The sequence below is a fragment of the Misgurnus anguillicaudatus genome, chromosome 11 (assembly GCF_027580225.2).
Source record: "Misgurnus anguillicaudatus chromosome 11, ASM2758022v2, whole genome shotgun sequence".
In the NCBI taxonomy this organism is placed as follows: Eukaryota; Metazoa; Chordata; class Actinopteri; order Cypriniformes; family Cobitidae; genus Misgurnus; species Misgurnus anguillicaudatus.
The window spans coordinates 35529283-35545544 of NC_073347.2; the positions used below are offsets into that span (position 1 = coordinate 35529283).

The 16262-nt window shown below is 37.5% G+C and overlaps 1 protein-coding gene across 1 annotated transcript in view; it reads left to right on the forward strand.

The window, feature by feature from the left end:
* The first annotated feature begins 264 nt into the window (after window positions 1-264).
* Window positions 265-16262, forward strand: part of loxl4 (lysyl oxidase-like 4) — a 37894-nt gene continuing 21896 nt past the window's right edge. Inside the window, exons 1-5 of the mRNA XM_055170923.2 lie at window positions 265-374; window positions 1080-1395; window positions 2406-2731; window positions 2900-3114; window positions 16219-16257. Of these exons, the coding sequence (XP_055026898.1) occupies window positions 1101-1395; window positions 2406-2731; window positions 2900-3114; window positions 16219-16257 (875 nt within the window). The 5' untranslated portion in view covers window positions 265-374; window positions 1080-1100. The remainder of the gene's footprint in view (window positions 375-1079; window positions 1396-2405; window positions 2732-2899; window positions 3115-16218; window positions 16258-16262) is intronic.

Consider the following 16262-nt stretch of genomic DNA (forward strand, 5'->3'; position numbering starts at 1 on the left):
CTTACTTAAAACAGGCATGTAATAACTGAGATCATTTTCAAAGTGTAAATCTTGTTCCTAAACAACCAAGATTGATGTGATACAGCAAGTGCACAATATAATGATTTTTTGTGTATTACATTTTAATAAGATTGAATATTGTTGCTTTCTGTTCTGGCTTATCATTCCCTGAAAAATAATTAAAGGCATTGATATGAAACACCGCAATAAAGACGGATGCCTGTGGGAGGGATGTAGAAGTGATGAAGAGAGAGAGAGAGAGAGAGAGAGAGAGAGAGAGAGAGAGAGAGAGAGAGAGAGAGAGAATGTAGGTTCAACTCTTTCATTCATTTTCCTCCAGCCTGTGACTGACTTGTCTTACGTGTGGCTGCCAGGTGAGTAAAATTTTGACTTTTAGCTCTTTATTGCATCTGCTTGGATTCCTCACTTTTTGTCTCTGGGGTCACAGATCTGTGTATTAGTGGGTTTAATTGACTGATTTGTGATTTAAACCAGACAAGGCTGCTTGCTGGATGAATTAGTTTAGCATGAGAAGACTTGTTGTATTTGTAATTATATGAGAAGAGTTGGGCAAATAATAGCTTTAGTTCTCGCTTTGTTGTTTGGGTATTTGACACACAATATTTGAAAGGATTTTCACATTGTTATTTTTGTCCACCTACACCTTCATAATTTGCTCAAGTTTGTCTTTATCTGAAAGTTTTTTGGTTTGTCTATTTTAAAATCATTTCCCAAATTTATTATATTATTTTTTATTATTATAAGTTTTTTTACATAACTTGTCAAACCATGTATATGTTATAATGCATAAAATATGAAATGATATATTTGTTTGTTTAATTGCATATTACTTTAATAATAATAATAATGATGATAATAATGATTATTGTCTTAAGTGTTTCTGTAAAAGTAAATTTTATATTAAAAATATCACATGATCCATCAATAAACTGCACACACATGGTTTATATCATCTGGTTTTAAAAGGATAATGTAAAGCATCACTGCGTAATTCTGAGCACTGCTGTATAATTAAAGTTAATGTTAGCTACATTGTGCACTCTTCTCTTATGTTACAGAAGCCTCACCTGTGCGCAGTCATGAATCTGTCCGTCTGCTCTGCGTGCGCGCTCCTCCTCGCGCTCCTGTTCGCTTGCTCTGACTCGCTTCCAGAGTCGTCGGGCAGGTCAGCGCGCGCTCCCGCTGCCAAAGTGCGCCTGGCAGGTAACGGCCACAGCGAAAGCGAGGGCCGCGTAGAGGTCTTGCACAACGGAACGTGGGGTACCGTGTGTGACGACGAGGTCGATATTAAACTCGCCAATGTGGTTTGTAGGGAACTGGGTTTCCAAAGTGGCATAACATGGGCGCACAGTGCCAAGTATGGAGAAGGAGAGGGTAAGTAAAGTTCCTCGTTAAATTCAAACAGCACACTGGCCCTTAAACCTTGGGTTATGAACTTCTTAAAGTGACAGTTCACCTAAAAATGATATTTACGTGAAGTTTCTTCCGTCAGGAATAAAGGTTAATATTAGCCAGAACCTCAAAGAAAAAAAAATTCTTCAAAGAACATTAAAGTCTGTAAATTTTTTAAAGAAACATTTGTGCAACAGAAATATTCTGTGAATGCTGAAGGTTTTTTAAACCAGACAGCTTGACAAAGACATTTTTGGAAAGAGACAGTAGACGACAGAAGGCCTGGAGCAGTTTCTCAACCAAGGTCCACTAAGGGCGCCTCTAAAAACTTCAAAATGACTGAACATATCAAAGCTTAAACGACTACAAATTAAAATATTTCTTAAGGTTAAGATATTTTTATACTGAAAAAACAAGCTAAAACAAGCCTATGGGTTATCTGGTTTTAGCTGGTCTCCCAGCCTGGTTTATCTGGGTAAGCTGGCTGGTTTTGGACACCTTTTAGGCACGAAGACATGCTGACTCACCATCCTGGTTAAGCTGGTGGCTCAGCTGGTCTCCCAGTTTGACCAGATAAGAAATTGGCCAAAATCCCAGCTTTAGTTTTTAGTAGGGTGTGTATTATGTGAAAGACTTGAGTGCACTTGTCTATGAAGATGCATTGCTGTTTAAATAACTTTCTCAGCAGTGCAAGTGCACAGAGCTACTGGTCTTTACATCGCCCAAAATCACTCCCTGTAATTTCACTTTAAGGCAGCTATAAAGACAGCCACTAACCCAAAGCATGTATAACACTTAGTTGGCAGGACAACACTGTCATTAAACCTAAAACAAGCCTTTCAGACAGCTTCACTAGAGCTCTGTTGTAATGCTTGTGACGGGGTGACAGCTCTTTCCCGTTAACTCATAATGAGTCGTCTGTATGTAGACTTTTGCTTTATGCCTATTGTAAATATAATAGTATAGCCATGACACAAACACATCTCCAACAGGCCCAATTTGGATGGATAACGTGAGGTGTGATGGGACAGAGAAAACTCTGAAAGACTGCAAATCGAACGGGTGGGGTGTGAACGACTGTAAGCACTCTGAGGACCTCGGGGTGGTCTGTAGTCCAGAGAGACGGCTGGACCAAGTGCATCCAGGAACGTCCAGAAGGGGGCACACCATTGCTCTCCGACCAAATGCAGTCACATCGAACCGTTGGCAGGACATTTACTCCAGTTCAAGGACACCTGCGCATCTGAGACAAGGCAATGGGCATTCGGAGGATAACACGGGATGGGATCAGCTCTCCAGACAGCAGTTTCAAAATCCGGTGAGATTTATTTGTAGTACATCTGTCACCTGCCCAGTACCAAGATGGTACTGGAGAGCTAGCTGCGCTATCATGCATTTCCAATTATGTTTAGAGCCAATCAAATGAGATGCAAATGACAATTACTCTAATTAATATTCATTAACATTGCTGTTCATCTTCCTCTAGTCTGCCCGCAAGGTGAGGATCGAAGAAGTGCGCCTGCGGCCGGTTTTGATGGCTACAAAGAGGCGTGCGCTTATCACCGAGGGCGTGGTTGAAGTGAAGCACGCTGGGAGATGGAGACAGGTGTGTGATAAAGGCTGGAGTCTTAACAGCAGCAGAGTCGTATGTGGAATGCTGGGCTTTCCTGACGCTGAGAAGCCCAACATCAACACTTACAAGTAAGCTTTGTTCTCTTCACTCAATAGTAAACAACATTCGTCCATGTGACTCTGAGGTAATTCCTGTTATATTAAGCCCAACATTTCGCACCAGTTCCAGTCCAGACCAGAGCTTTTTTTGGCAAAGAACCACCCAAAGACAGACATAGAAATCCTGAGAGTCATGTAAGAAGACCAACCACAGTTTGTTTCCTTTGCATGCCATTTAGAGGCGGGTAAATCTGAAATTTAATATCACAATTATAGAGCAGCATGAAACGAAATAATTTCAAATATAGAGAAGCCGTTTTTTCGTGAGAGCCACACTGATAGGTCAGGGTCAATAGGAGAGCCACCTTTACCGCAAAGTATCAAAAGTCACATCCAGTCATAAATGTCTGCTTATCAATCTGTTGCAATGCAATAAATTCAAGGGCAAATCATTCTTTATCATTTACCAGTCAAATTTGTAACTGAGACAAGATGATTATGATCCCTTAATGACAAAAACAGGATTTTAATGGTAAGCATTCTTATAATATGCTTATGCAGTGCCCCCCAAACCACCAGGGGGCCACCTTTCTCGTAATTTCATGCGGCGCTGCACAGAACGTTTGGCGAGTGACATTACTGTGCCGCGAGAGCAATTCGAAAGCAGTCTGATCTCAGGGTACTTTGATGCTATATGACGTTCACTCTGTGCAAGCCTGCATGCGATTGAACATGCTTGTCGACATGCATCTTGATCTAATAGGTATGGTTTTCTAACAAAGTTAGCGTCCGGGGCAGAAAAACAGAAAAAGTGCATGCCTGCATGATCATATCACTGTATTATTTACTGCCATGCGAGCCACAAATGAAACCTTGCTAAGCTGCACAATGAAGAACACTGGTGAACACCGAGGAAATGAGTAGAAAATGCGATCATAATTTCTGTCCATCTTAAAGCCCCCATGAAATTAAAATTCAACTTTTTTTCTTTTAGTATAAATACGTTAGGCTTAAGAATCAATATAAACTGGTATGCTCCAAAACACTGACAAAATTCTCATATAGAAGATATAAGCATTCAAAACCTAAAAAATGTTTGCATTTTTATGACATCACCATACACTTCAACTTCTCATCACATTTCTTGTCCAATCAAATGCTCTTTAGATGCTGAAGCATCCTGACCTTTATATTTTGTTATGGTACATCTTTGCTGGACTGTGCCATATATGAAACGCTATTGGTTATTTAAAAAAAGGGGGCGGGTCTTCTCGGTAGTTCCGTTCTGACTTCCTGTTTCAGTTCACCTCATCAAATAATGCTGCACATTTCAAGGCACTTCAGTGGGCCTTTAAAATATGTACTATTTCACGGCCAAAAAACAGAATTTACAGCTCTACTCTCTTGAATATCCAATTGGCTTTCTCTTAAATACTTTAAACTAAATTTTAATTGAAGCCATAAACCAACCATAAACATGACAACTTGTGAATCCAGAGTCAAACCCTTGCAACATTTAATTTGTAACCATTAGAGGAAACCAGTTTAAACAGATACCAAGTCATCATATGTTTTAATAGGAGTGATCTAAAAATACTCCATAACATTTTTGAAAAAGAACCAAATGGTTCCTATAGATTTTTATTTAGGAAGGGTTTCTAGATGTTTATATATTGAGTTATTCAGTGCAGTATATGGAGAGTTCATGTGTACGCACAAAAAGATGTTTATTTGTGAATGTAGGTGGAAGTAAAAAAAGATTGACCTCGTCTGCTTGCTGGAATATCACTTCTGTTTCTCTTATCTCTATTCACCAGGCACCTTTCACAAACCTAAGTACTTAAGCAATGATTAAAAGATCTTTCAAACCTACTGATACCATCTTCAGCTTTTCCAAAATGAACAGAGTTTAGGTCTAAACGAGTAGGTCTAATGTCTCAGCTGATTGTTATTGTAAAGAGGCATCCATTTAAAACCTTTAAAGTGTCTGTTTTTAGAGAGTTTCAGGTTTGCTTAACGGTTTCATTGACACCATTGACCTTTTCTTGTATGTTTTTTCTGAACTCCAAGAACTGTTTGTATATTCATTGCATAGTTTGCTAAGCTAAAATATTCAACAGCCGCATATGTAATATTAAATATGTAAAATACCTAAATGCACTGTTTGATGCCTGAAGCTTCTTCTTATGGTTACGCATGGCCAGGACGTACTGTATAGAATATGTTTATTTTTATTTTCATATACTGTATATCTGTCGATGTCTGACTGATGGGATTGATCATTTAGTTTGAAATGCATGGATTTCTCTTTTATGTGTCATTTTCTCTTCATCTTGGCCCATTGGAGGCCAGTGTGGTTTAGTAACCACACGTACAGCACAACTATTTCATTCCCATCATATGAATGAGGTTTGGGTATGTTGAGCTTGTTATAAAAAGCAGCACTTTAATCTTATAGCTCTGTGGTCCCCAAGCTTTTTAAAGTCATAGGTTTGCTATACGTGCCATACGTGCTGCCTGCAGATGAGTCTTTATCTTTGTCTGTTGCTACCCAGTTTCATGTAGATGCGTATAAATAGCACACAAAGTGTGAAAATCGTGCAATACATACATATACAATACAATACAATACATATTTGTCGTTTTATTTATTGGTTTCTCAAATTTTTTGTTTTTTAAACCATTTTCGCTTGGGTTTAGGGTTCGATTTGAGATTTGCTTAAGGAGGTTATTTAATATATAGGTTTTTCCATGTCTTTGTCTATTTTTAAGCCTTGGTCGCTTTGAGTTGGGGTTAGAATTGGGGTTTGGGATGACATTTTATATAACAAAAAGTTGACAAGTGACAAATGGTATAAACATAGCAAAAAATTGAGAAATGTATTCCCCATCATGTCATTTGAACTCCAACTGTATTTTGTTATTCTTCGTTTTGGGTTTTCTGGTTACTATAGGAGTGGATGGTGACCTAGGTAGTACACAGCAAAAAAAAAAAAAAAAAAAAAAAATGGCTTTCTTACATATTTTTTTTTGTTTTCACTACAAATGTCTAAAATTTCTCAAAAAAAGGTACATTTTCTTGATAAGCAACATGACCTAAGAAAATATGTCTAGCTTTTAGACAAAATATAAAATTTAAGTGAATTTGTGCATAAAACAAGCAAAGAATCTGCCAATGGGGTAAGCAAAAATCTTGAACATTTTTCTTAAACACTAAATTCAAGAAAAAAATCAAGAAAAATTTGCCTACCCCATTGGCAGATTTTTTTCTGCTTGTTTTATGCACAAAATCTCTTACATTTGATATTTTTGGTCTAAAAACTAGACTTATTTTCTTGGGTCATTTTGCTCATCAAGAAAAAGCATCTTAATTTAAGAATTTTTTGATATTTTTACTGAAAACAAGAAAAAACAAAGAAAACCCTTCAAGCATCAAAATGATAATTTAGTGTTAAATAAATAACTGCACTCGACATAATATATTTTAAGTGTCCCGTACTTTCTTGTGGATATTGCAATCTGAATTTGGCTTCTGAAGAACAAAGAAAGACAATGGGGGGTTCAAACGACATGAGGTTGTGTAAATAATGTCAACATTTTCATTTTTGGGTGTGAAATGCTGTCCGGTCAATGTCATCCTATTGCCCTTTAGATGCAGAGTTTGCTTTGGGAGCCACAAAGATTGCAGAAAAGACTGCCAACAGGTTTAAGTTATCTGAGCTCATATGCTACTTATCTTCAAGTCACAGGAGCCCCTATGCAAACTTTCATTTATGCATGACTCAAAGACATGTTGGGCAGTCCAAGATGCTGTTTAATCATAAATTAAAGCAACACTAAAGACTTATTGCTCTTTGGTCCCCCTACAGGTTAGAAGCGTAATTGTTCATTACCACTGTCGTAAATACTGCAGCATAGCTGGCTCTGATTGGATTGTAGGTCTGCCGTAAAGCAAGTTTTTGTAGTTTTCACTCGAACTACAGGACCACTACCCGACCGTTTAACACGGTCTCACACCCATGGCGTCAGTGTTTGGCGACACTTGACCGTGCGTCGGTGTGTTGACGAGGAGGGTGTGCCTTTCGCGTCATTTTTTGGCGAACTGGGGACTTCAATACTATTAGGTACGCGAAATTAAACAGTTGTCGCCTGTCATTGGGTTTAGTGTAAGGTTTGGGTAGGGATGTCATTATGTAAATCTAACCCTAAACCGACGCGAAAATGGTAGAAAATGGTAAGAAAATAGGAAAGAGAATGCAACGGACTTAATAGTATTGAAGTCCCCAGTTCGTCAAAAAATGACGCGAAAGGTATACCCTCCGCGTCAACATATTGACGCATGGTCAAGTGTCGTCAAATATTGACGCCATGGGGTGAGACTGGGTTGGACCGTTGGAAACTTCTTTAGGGCTGCAAAGCGAATGTGAAAGTGCCATTCACCCTGTTTTGAGTGGATGAACCACTGAAACTTTTTTGGAAACGTTATTTTAAGGTAAAAAAAACCTCTTTGGTGTTGCTTTAAAGCGTACCGTACAGAGCGTCCAGGGGCTTTCCAGGGAATCTGCATTTGGCTGAGCGGGCCGAGCACCTGACCTCACCATGTAGTACGTGCATTTGGTACAGACTCCAGACTTGGCAGATGTACTGAAGAGTTCCTCACGCACCCACTCAGCGTCTCGGAGATCGCGAGTCGTCCCGCCCTTACGCGCTGCCTCTGGATTCTCCACTGAAGATGCTGTAATTAAACGTTGGGCAGCTCCAAAGATTTCCACGTTTCTGGCGAGTAAGGGAAGACGGATTACAATTATAGCCGTGCCCTTTGGCTGCTGTGTCAGCGAGACGCACTCTCCTTCTGTCATCATGAAAATTTAAGGACTTTAAGCCACAGTTCAGACTCAATTATCCTTCGACTAACTTCTAAATCGAGCGCAATATTTTATCTTCTAAGAAAACTTATTCGGGTCTAGTTTAAAGTCAATTTATGATGCTTTGGTAGACACTTGCTAATTTAAAAAGCTTTTAATTGCATTTAGGATTGCTGGTTTTAAAAAAACGTATAAAATAATAGAAATGAAGCATTATAATCAGTGAATCTGCTAAAGTTTAGGGTCCAACAAAGTTGGTCTTGTTCATTGATCTGGACGATTATATCAAATATATTGTACAGAAAAAAACTGAGTAAAACAGGGTGTATTTTAGCAGTACAGTCCAGTTTTAAATAGAAAAAATATGTATACTCTGGTTATTTTTGAGCACGATGCTAAATTGTCTAATCAGATTCAATGCCTGTGAAATCCATGCTAAAGTCTCATAATCTAATGATGAGATTATGTGCATCAAAGTTTGATTTCAATCATCAATTCCCATCTTTGACATGATCTTACTCAGTCAATATTAAAGAGACACTCCACTTTTTTTTTTAAATATGCTCATTTTCCAGCTCTCCTAGAGTTAATTAATTTGATTTTTACCGTTTTGGAATCCATTCCGCTGATCTCCAGATCTGGCGCTTGCACTTTTAGCATAGCTTAGTATAATCCATTGAATCTGATTACACCATTAGCATGAAGCTAAAAAAACTAACCAAAGAGTTTCGATATTTTTCCTATTTAAAACTTGACCCTTCTGTAGTTACACGGTGTACTAAGACTGACAGAAAATTAAAAGTCGTGATTTTCTAGGCCGATGTGGCTAGGAACTATATTCTCATTCTGGCATAAAAATCATGACTGCAGGAGGCGCAATGATATTACGCACTGCTCGGAAATAGTCCCCTGCGATTGAAAGTTACTTAGGGGACTATTTTTGGCTCATTGCACCTTTGGGGACCATCGGGGGTCCATGGTGGAATTACCGGAGTCCTCCAAGTATTGTTTAAATTTCATAATAATTGTTTTTGAAAAATAAAATTAGGCATTAACTCATTCCCCGCCATTGACGAGTTATCTCGTCAATTATGAGTTAATATTTAACTAATAATATGCCTTTCTGGACGAATTTCAAAGTGAAAGTGTAATACCGCTTTTATCCACTGCATGGCGCCAAAACCGAATTTATCAAAAACGGAAGTTAAAAAGATTTCAAGATTTATTTTAACTGCCTTTATGTTTGATAGTCATTCTGAGTCTGATATCTAACATAAATTTGTTTACAAAAACGCATTTTTTTAAGCTTTTTGCTCAAAATGTTGTATTTTTGAAGAGAAATATCCATATTTCAGTGGTTAAATTAAGTAGAAAAAGTAAATATATAATGAAACGTTTTTTCCCCATTTTGTTTGTTTGTTTGTTTGTTTATTGTTTGTTTGAAAGCAAAGGGTGTGTTCTTTAATTTGATATAATTTGTATGTTTATATTTAGAAGATAATTTTTCCTTCAAGGAATTTTGTGAAACTTTTGTTAAAATCACAAAAATGCAGGTGGGCAACTTTTCTCAAAAAGGCTGGCGGTGAATGAGTTAAACTAGGCTAATAATAATTACATATAAATGAAATATTAAAATGAAGAGCATAATGTTCCCAAAATAAAATAGTACACTTTAAAAATGGATGGGTTATTTTTTTACCCATAATGGGTAAATACTACACAGAACACACTGCGGGGTTAAAATTGACCCAATGCTGGATTATTTTAACCCAGCTGCTGGGTTATTATACCCCATGGTTGCATAACAACAACCCAACATTGGGTCATTTTTAACCCAGAATGTGTTCCGTCCAATACTTACCCTGGGTCAAAAACAACCCAGCCATTTTTAGAGTGTAGTATGCAAAAAAATGTAACCATCGTAAAAGAGTATGTAAATCCAGTCTAATTAGTACCTGTACTAGGAGTCCCAGGGGTCCTAAAAAAGACCTTTGGAGAAGAGTGAAGATTTGTGTCATTATTTGGATTAGATGCGTGTTATAATACTCAAAAAAGTCAAATATGGACAAACTCAACAACTGTCAGGAATGGGGAGGGCAGAACCCAATTGCAGACAGGTCTTAACCAAACAGACTTTTATTAAGTAACAAAAACTCCCTGGAGGAGGTAAACAAGTCAAGAATACAAATAACAACATGACAGGGCAAAACAAGACAGAACTCCTGATGGTGTGGCACATGACACACAATGATCCAGGACATCAGGACAAGACATCAGACACAATGGCATTAAATAGAGGAAAACTAAACTAGGGAACGAGGACAGACAAAACTGATAATTACCAAGGAAATAAGGTGCACAATGTACACAAACACAAAACACAGGCCATGTGACTCTCAAAACAAGACAACAATAAGGGCTGCCATGATCCTGTCACATGAAACAAGGCAAAAGACATACAAAGCTGACAGAATCATGACAAATTGTCTTAGTTTCAAGCCAAATGCTGTTGGGTTTGTCCATATTTGACCCAAGAATGCAGAGCTCGCAAAATTGCTGCCTTCCAGTCGGCCTACCAAAATGTATCTCTGCCCTGCCCGTCGGTCTATCGAAAATAGATTTTTATGCTTTTATTCGCTTACAAATTTGGTTGGGTTATTATGTTTTATATAATTTGGCATTAGATAATGAAATTGCATTTGAATGCACGCTCGCTTTTTAGTTTCACTTTCCATTTGCGATGGCTCAGACTGTACTGAGAGCTGCAGTATTGATTTGTCGTTAATGCTCTGGATTTGATGCACATAATTTCCTTCGTCATCTTGTCAGTCATTACTATCATCACATAACGAGTGAAATGTCCCACAGCGAGCTTAAACATGATATAGATTGCATATACAGTGAATAGAATTGCAAAATTGCTGACATATGTCATAAATCCCAGTCAAGAGCACAGTGGAGACAGGAGGAGTAAGCTGATGAAGATGCTATGCTCTGTAGCTCATGGTAACTCAAATATCATTGTCAAGGATTGCTATGACAAAATATAGACCAAACATTACAAGTGTGGACTGAAATTAAGGGTGTTTTTGATTATAGTTCATTTTAAAAGAACCAAACCCAGTTCACTTAAAGTGAACCAGAAAAGGAACTAGCCGGATGTGACCTCAGTCCTTTTGGTGTTCACAATATAGTGGACTCAAAAGAGGACCCAGTTCTTTTTTTGGTCCTCTTCAGAACTGAAGTGATCTCAGACCCTTTCTTGTTCACATCACAACTTCATAAGAACTTAGATGCCAGCTTTCTGTGCAGCAGCTGATTTTGATACAATGTCAAAACGACATGTAAAGCGGACCGGGACCTCATTGATTTCACATATCAAAAAGAAATCGAACCACAAAAGAACCCAAAAGCGAACCGTACTCAGACCACCTCTGGATGTGGTCTGAGTTCGGTTCGCTTTTGGGTCCTTTTAGGGGGGTCTGAGATCACTTGGTTTGTTCACATATACACCCTGAACTGATCTGAGAGCGTTTGGAGGGCTCAAACGAACTAGGTGTGAAAACACCCTAAAGCAACATTCAGATGCTTGCATACAAAATTCATTCTCATGTTTTTACCAGACACATAAACACAAAACAATCTCGACATGTATTCCTGTATAAACTATTATTTATGCTCTAAAGGGAACATAATCAGTTAAGAAAAAAATCTAATTTGTGATTATTGTGGCTATAGGCCTATGTGGTTCACTCTTAAAGCGGCAGTAGCTCCTATTTTCTGATTGGAAACATTATCCAAATTATTATCTAATAATTCATTATCCAAAATAATGATCCAAAGTGTGAGTTTTGTGACCCATTGAACTATTAAATAAAGAGTAGGTACAGTGTGGAGATGAGCAGGTACAATTAGATTGCATGGAAATCCAGGAATGATCAATATTCTACATTAAAAATAATGTATTTTTTATTTGGGCTACCTGCATTCATTTCGGGCTACCAAAAATCAAAGAGTGCCTGCACAAAGGGCTACCATGGATTTTGAAATTTTCACAATCAGTGTTGGAGTAAGTTACTTTTAAAATGATTGCATTACAATATTAAGTTACTCCCCAAAAAAGTAACTAATTGCGTTTCATGGAAAGTAATACTTACGTTACTTTTAAGTTACTTTTTGTTACTTGTCTGAGTACACTGAAAAGTAACTTGCATTACTTTAAAAAAATGTAACTCAAATATTAATGTGTACAATGTGTAATGTTTTACTTTACACGTAACTTCAGAAAGTAATCTTATTACATAATGCAAGTTACTTGTAATGCGTTACCCACAACACTGTTCACAATATAGCAGGTGTTGTTTCTTAAATGCTTAACCAGCATGTTTCCTGACAGCTAGTGAGAAAGTAAAACTGTGTGTGTAGACTAATGCTTAAAACAGTAGCATGATTGTTCTCTCTCTCTATCTATCATTAAGTTATCTTGGTTCAGCAGTAAAGTGAGGGTGGAACTCTCAGACTAATTACATGAGCAGGTCTTTCAGTGCCAACGTCTGTCAGAACAAATGAAAGAAACAACAGACTGTTGTTGTCTGAAGAGATGTATGTTAAACTGACGTTATCTCCTCTCGTCACCTCTTCAGACTAAACCACAAATCTTTTAATATTCAGTTTACACTAAGTCAACCCTGGTGCTGATGAAAGGCAGAGCTACAACATGTGGCTCATGTGCACATTCGGTGACCTGAGTTCAGTTCAGTTTTGTTCTCCTCTCTCCACCCTGTACTTTTCTGTCCTGTCCTAAAGGCACATAAATATCCCAGAATATATAACAAGGATGTACGTTAAATGAATGTATACATGTTGTTACAAACCTGTATACATTTCTTTGTGCTGATGACCACAAAAGGAAAATATGTTTGAAACCAAACTGATCATGAGCCCTATTCACTTCCATAGTATTCTTTTTTTTACTATGGAAGTCAATGGGGCCTCTGATCGGTTTGGTTTCTTTTGTGGTCATCAGAACAGAAGTTTATACAGGTTTGTAACAACATGAGAATAAATCTTAGTGACATATTTTATATAGTGAGTTACTACAAAGTTACTACAGAGTGACATGTGGTAGAAGGATCCAGATTATTTTATGAGTTCATTAAATTGAAAATCCCACACAGAATTTAACTTTAATTTATTTTTTATTGGTTGATATTTTCACTTTAATTTCATTTGGATGGATCAGAATTAAACAACTGTATTTAAATGGTTAGTTTAGCCAAAAATTTAAATGACCCCATGATTTACTCGACCGGAAGCGACCTGAGATACATATGTTACTTTTTCCAACCCAGTCTCACGAAATTTTGTGATATAGTAATGTAAATTTTTGATTCTTTTTTTGTGATATTGTCACGAATTTCCACGTTTTTCCGTGACCGTATCACGAATTTCTGTTTACGTGTCATTGTCACGTATTGGTTACTCAACTGCTTTTTCCATATTTTCACACTAGTGTCGCTTTGGTTTAGGGTTAGATTTGGTGTTTGCATTATGATGTCATTTTAAGTATTGGTTTATAAAAAAAATTCTGATTTATTTTTTACATTTTCTGATTTTAAACCATTGTCATCTGGTGTTAGGATTAGAGTTGGGTTTGGGTAAGGATTTCATTTTAAGTAAATCTAACTCCAAACCGAAGCGCCAATGGTAAGAAAATAGTACAAAACAGTTGAGCAACCAATACGTGATAGAAATTCGTGATACGATCACGAAAAAACACAAAAATGTGTGACAATATTACGAAAAAATTCAATTAAAATTTACATCAATATAGCACGAAATTTCTTGGGACTGGGCTGCCTTTTTCATACGAACACATAGCGATCAGATATTTTTGAAAATGTCCTAGCTTTTCCAATCTTTATTATAAATGAATATAGGGTCCAGCTCCTTCAAGTCCAAAAAATGTTCATCCATCCATTCACAAAAGTAAATCCACACGGCTCCGGGGGATAAATAAAGGCCTTTTAAGAGTAATCAAAGTGATTTTGTAAGAGAAATATACATATTATGATATGATATTAAAGGAACAGTATGTAAGAAATTTATATCAATTAATGATAAAATATCCCTGATATGTCACTAGACATTAAAGGGACACAAGGCAGCATTTTTATGTTAATAAATCATCTTCGTAAGTCGGTATATGGTTAAATGACTCCTTACCGAACGAATAAAGTCTCTCTCGCCCGCCCCTACCGTCTGTAGGAAGAATACCCCACTTGCAACTTCGCTGTATCCGACCCGGTGTCCTTCAGTCTCGCAAAGTCTCAGATATCGCGAGAAGCAGTATCACTTTACAGCAAACAACACAGAGGCAGGCGAGCTAAACACGGCTAGCGATTGTTGCAAATGGCAGAGAAGCATCGAAAACCTTTGACGGAAGAGAAACCTAACTGGATTGAAAATAAGCTGATAAACTTGGTTCCGAGGGGTGAGGGACAACACTTCGTTTTTACAACAGTGTGTTTGAAAGCATTTACTTTCAGACACTAGGGGGAGCTCGTAGAGAAATATTACGCAGACTTGCCTGGTTTCCCTTTAAGAAATCATTTTCAATTTAAATACTTATATCACTAACAACAGTGGTCCGGCCAGGATATTGTCATTTAAAAAGTGGAGTTGCAGCCCTCAACTGATGTTTATGTTGTCATTTTGTGTATTGGCCACCAGTTGTGTGATTGCAATACCAGTTTTGGCCACAATCCTACATACTGTCCCTTTAAGTCCTCATTTAAAAAGTGAAGTGTGTAATTTTTGTACCACTTTTCAATAGTTTGCCTGCGCATTCAGATCTTAATGATTAATGGTAAACAAACTTGGCTTGCTGTCTTCGAAGGGAGCTCTACAGCTGAGCTCTGAACTTTCAGAGAGAGCAAACCTGAGGCCGGGGCTCGAGCCCCAAGTTCAACCCCCCCTTGCAACAGAAATGCACAGAGGAAGAAAGAGAGCAGTGAAGGAGGAGATGGGGAGGAGGAGGGATGCCGGAAAAACTGAAGCTGGACCCGGAGGCCGGAAGGCTGCCTTATATACGCCCATAATGATGATTGACAGACCTGAATGTTTAGGCTCCTCTCGAAACTACGTTTAGAACTACAATTAAACACTGAAATGTGACCTTGTCTGTGAAATACAGGATAAAGTTTTATGAGATTACGAGCATCAAAGTTTGATTTCAATCTTTAAAATGATCTTACTCAGTCAATATGAAAAATATCAAGATAATATTTTCACTGAATGTTCTTTACATCATCTAGGAACAGTAAATTACAAAAAAGACATTAGTTGGGTTTTCACAGGCAGGGTCACAAATCTTACTGTCCTGTACTGTATACCTTTGGTCCATCTAGGAAAGAATAGGATCGGATTGTCTCCAGCAATCTACATGACACACAGTATAGGGAATATGATGGATTGATCTTTAAGTTTTGTTCAGTTTGTCTATCTGTCACAAACTTCCAGCATTGGTTGAGTTAGTGGTGAAATATCGGTCTTGATGGGAAGTTTAAAGAAACAGAACAATGTTGAAAGCACCACAGGACCACAGTGTTTACACTTTCCAGGAAAATATGTTGTACTTATAGTTGTTTCTGTATATTGAGCTGTGGTAGGAAAAAAGTATTTTAACATCACAAAACGAGACACATTTACTTAGATGATAATGGTGTTGATGACAGTGATGGTAATGATATAATGTCTCGCTGTGTTTACAAGTGCATTAACAGTAGATGTTCACACAGACAGATGGATCTCTCTCTCTCTCTCTCTCTCTCTCAGTTTGTTTTTGGGAAGTCTTGCTGTTCTCGTTCTTCTGCCAGTGGAAATATCTGTTTATAGGATCAACATTTTTGAAAGCTCATTTAGTGGTAGATTAAGTTAAAACATACGAGTGAGTGTTTAGTCGTCTACGTCTGTGTGCCATCTATTATTATTGTCGTATTATAGAGACAGATGAAGCTTTAGTTTGGAGTATAAATAAGGTTTAAACATAATGTGTTGATGTTTTTACAGTATATACACACAGATTTAGTCTTTTACATTTTCCTAATTTCCTAATGAACTGCTCAAGGCCTTGAGTTTTTGAGGATTTATTGTAGCTGCTGCTTATGACCAAACCTCAAGTGGTCTGTAACTTATTTTCTGTATGTTTGTCATGCTGCCGTGAATAACACCATTTTTACCTTTTCTTAAATCCTTTTTTTTTTTGCAGAAAAATATGGGATAAGAAAGTCAAGGATTCATCAACCAGGTAAA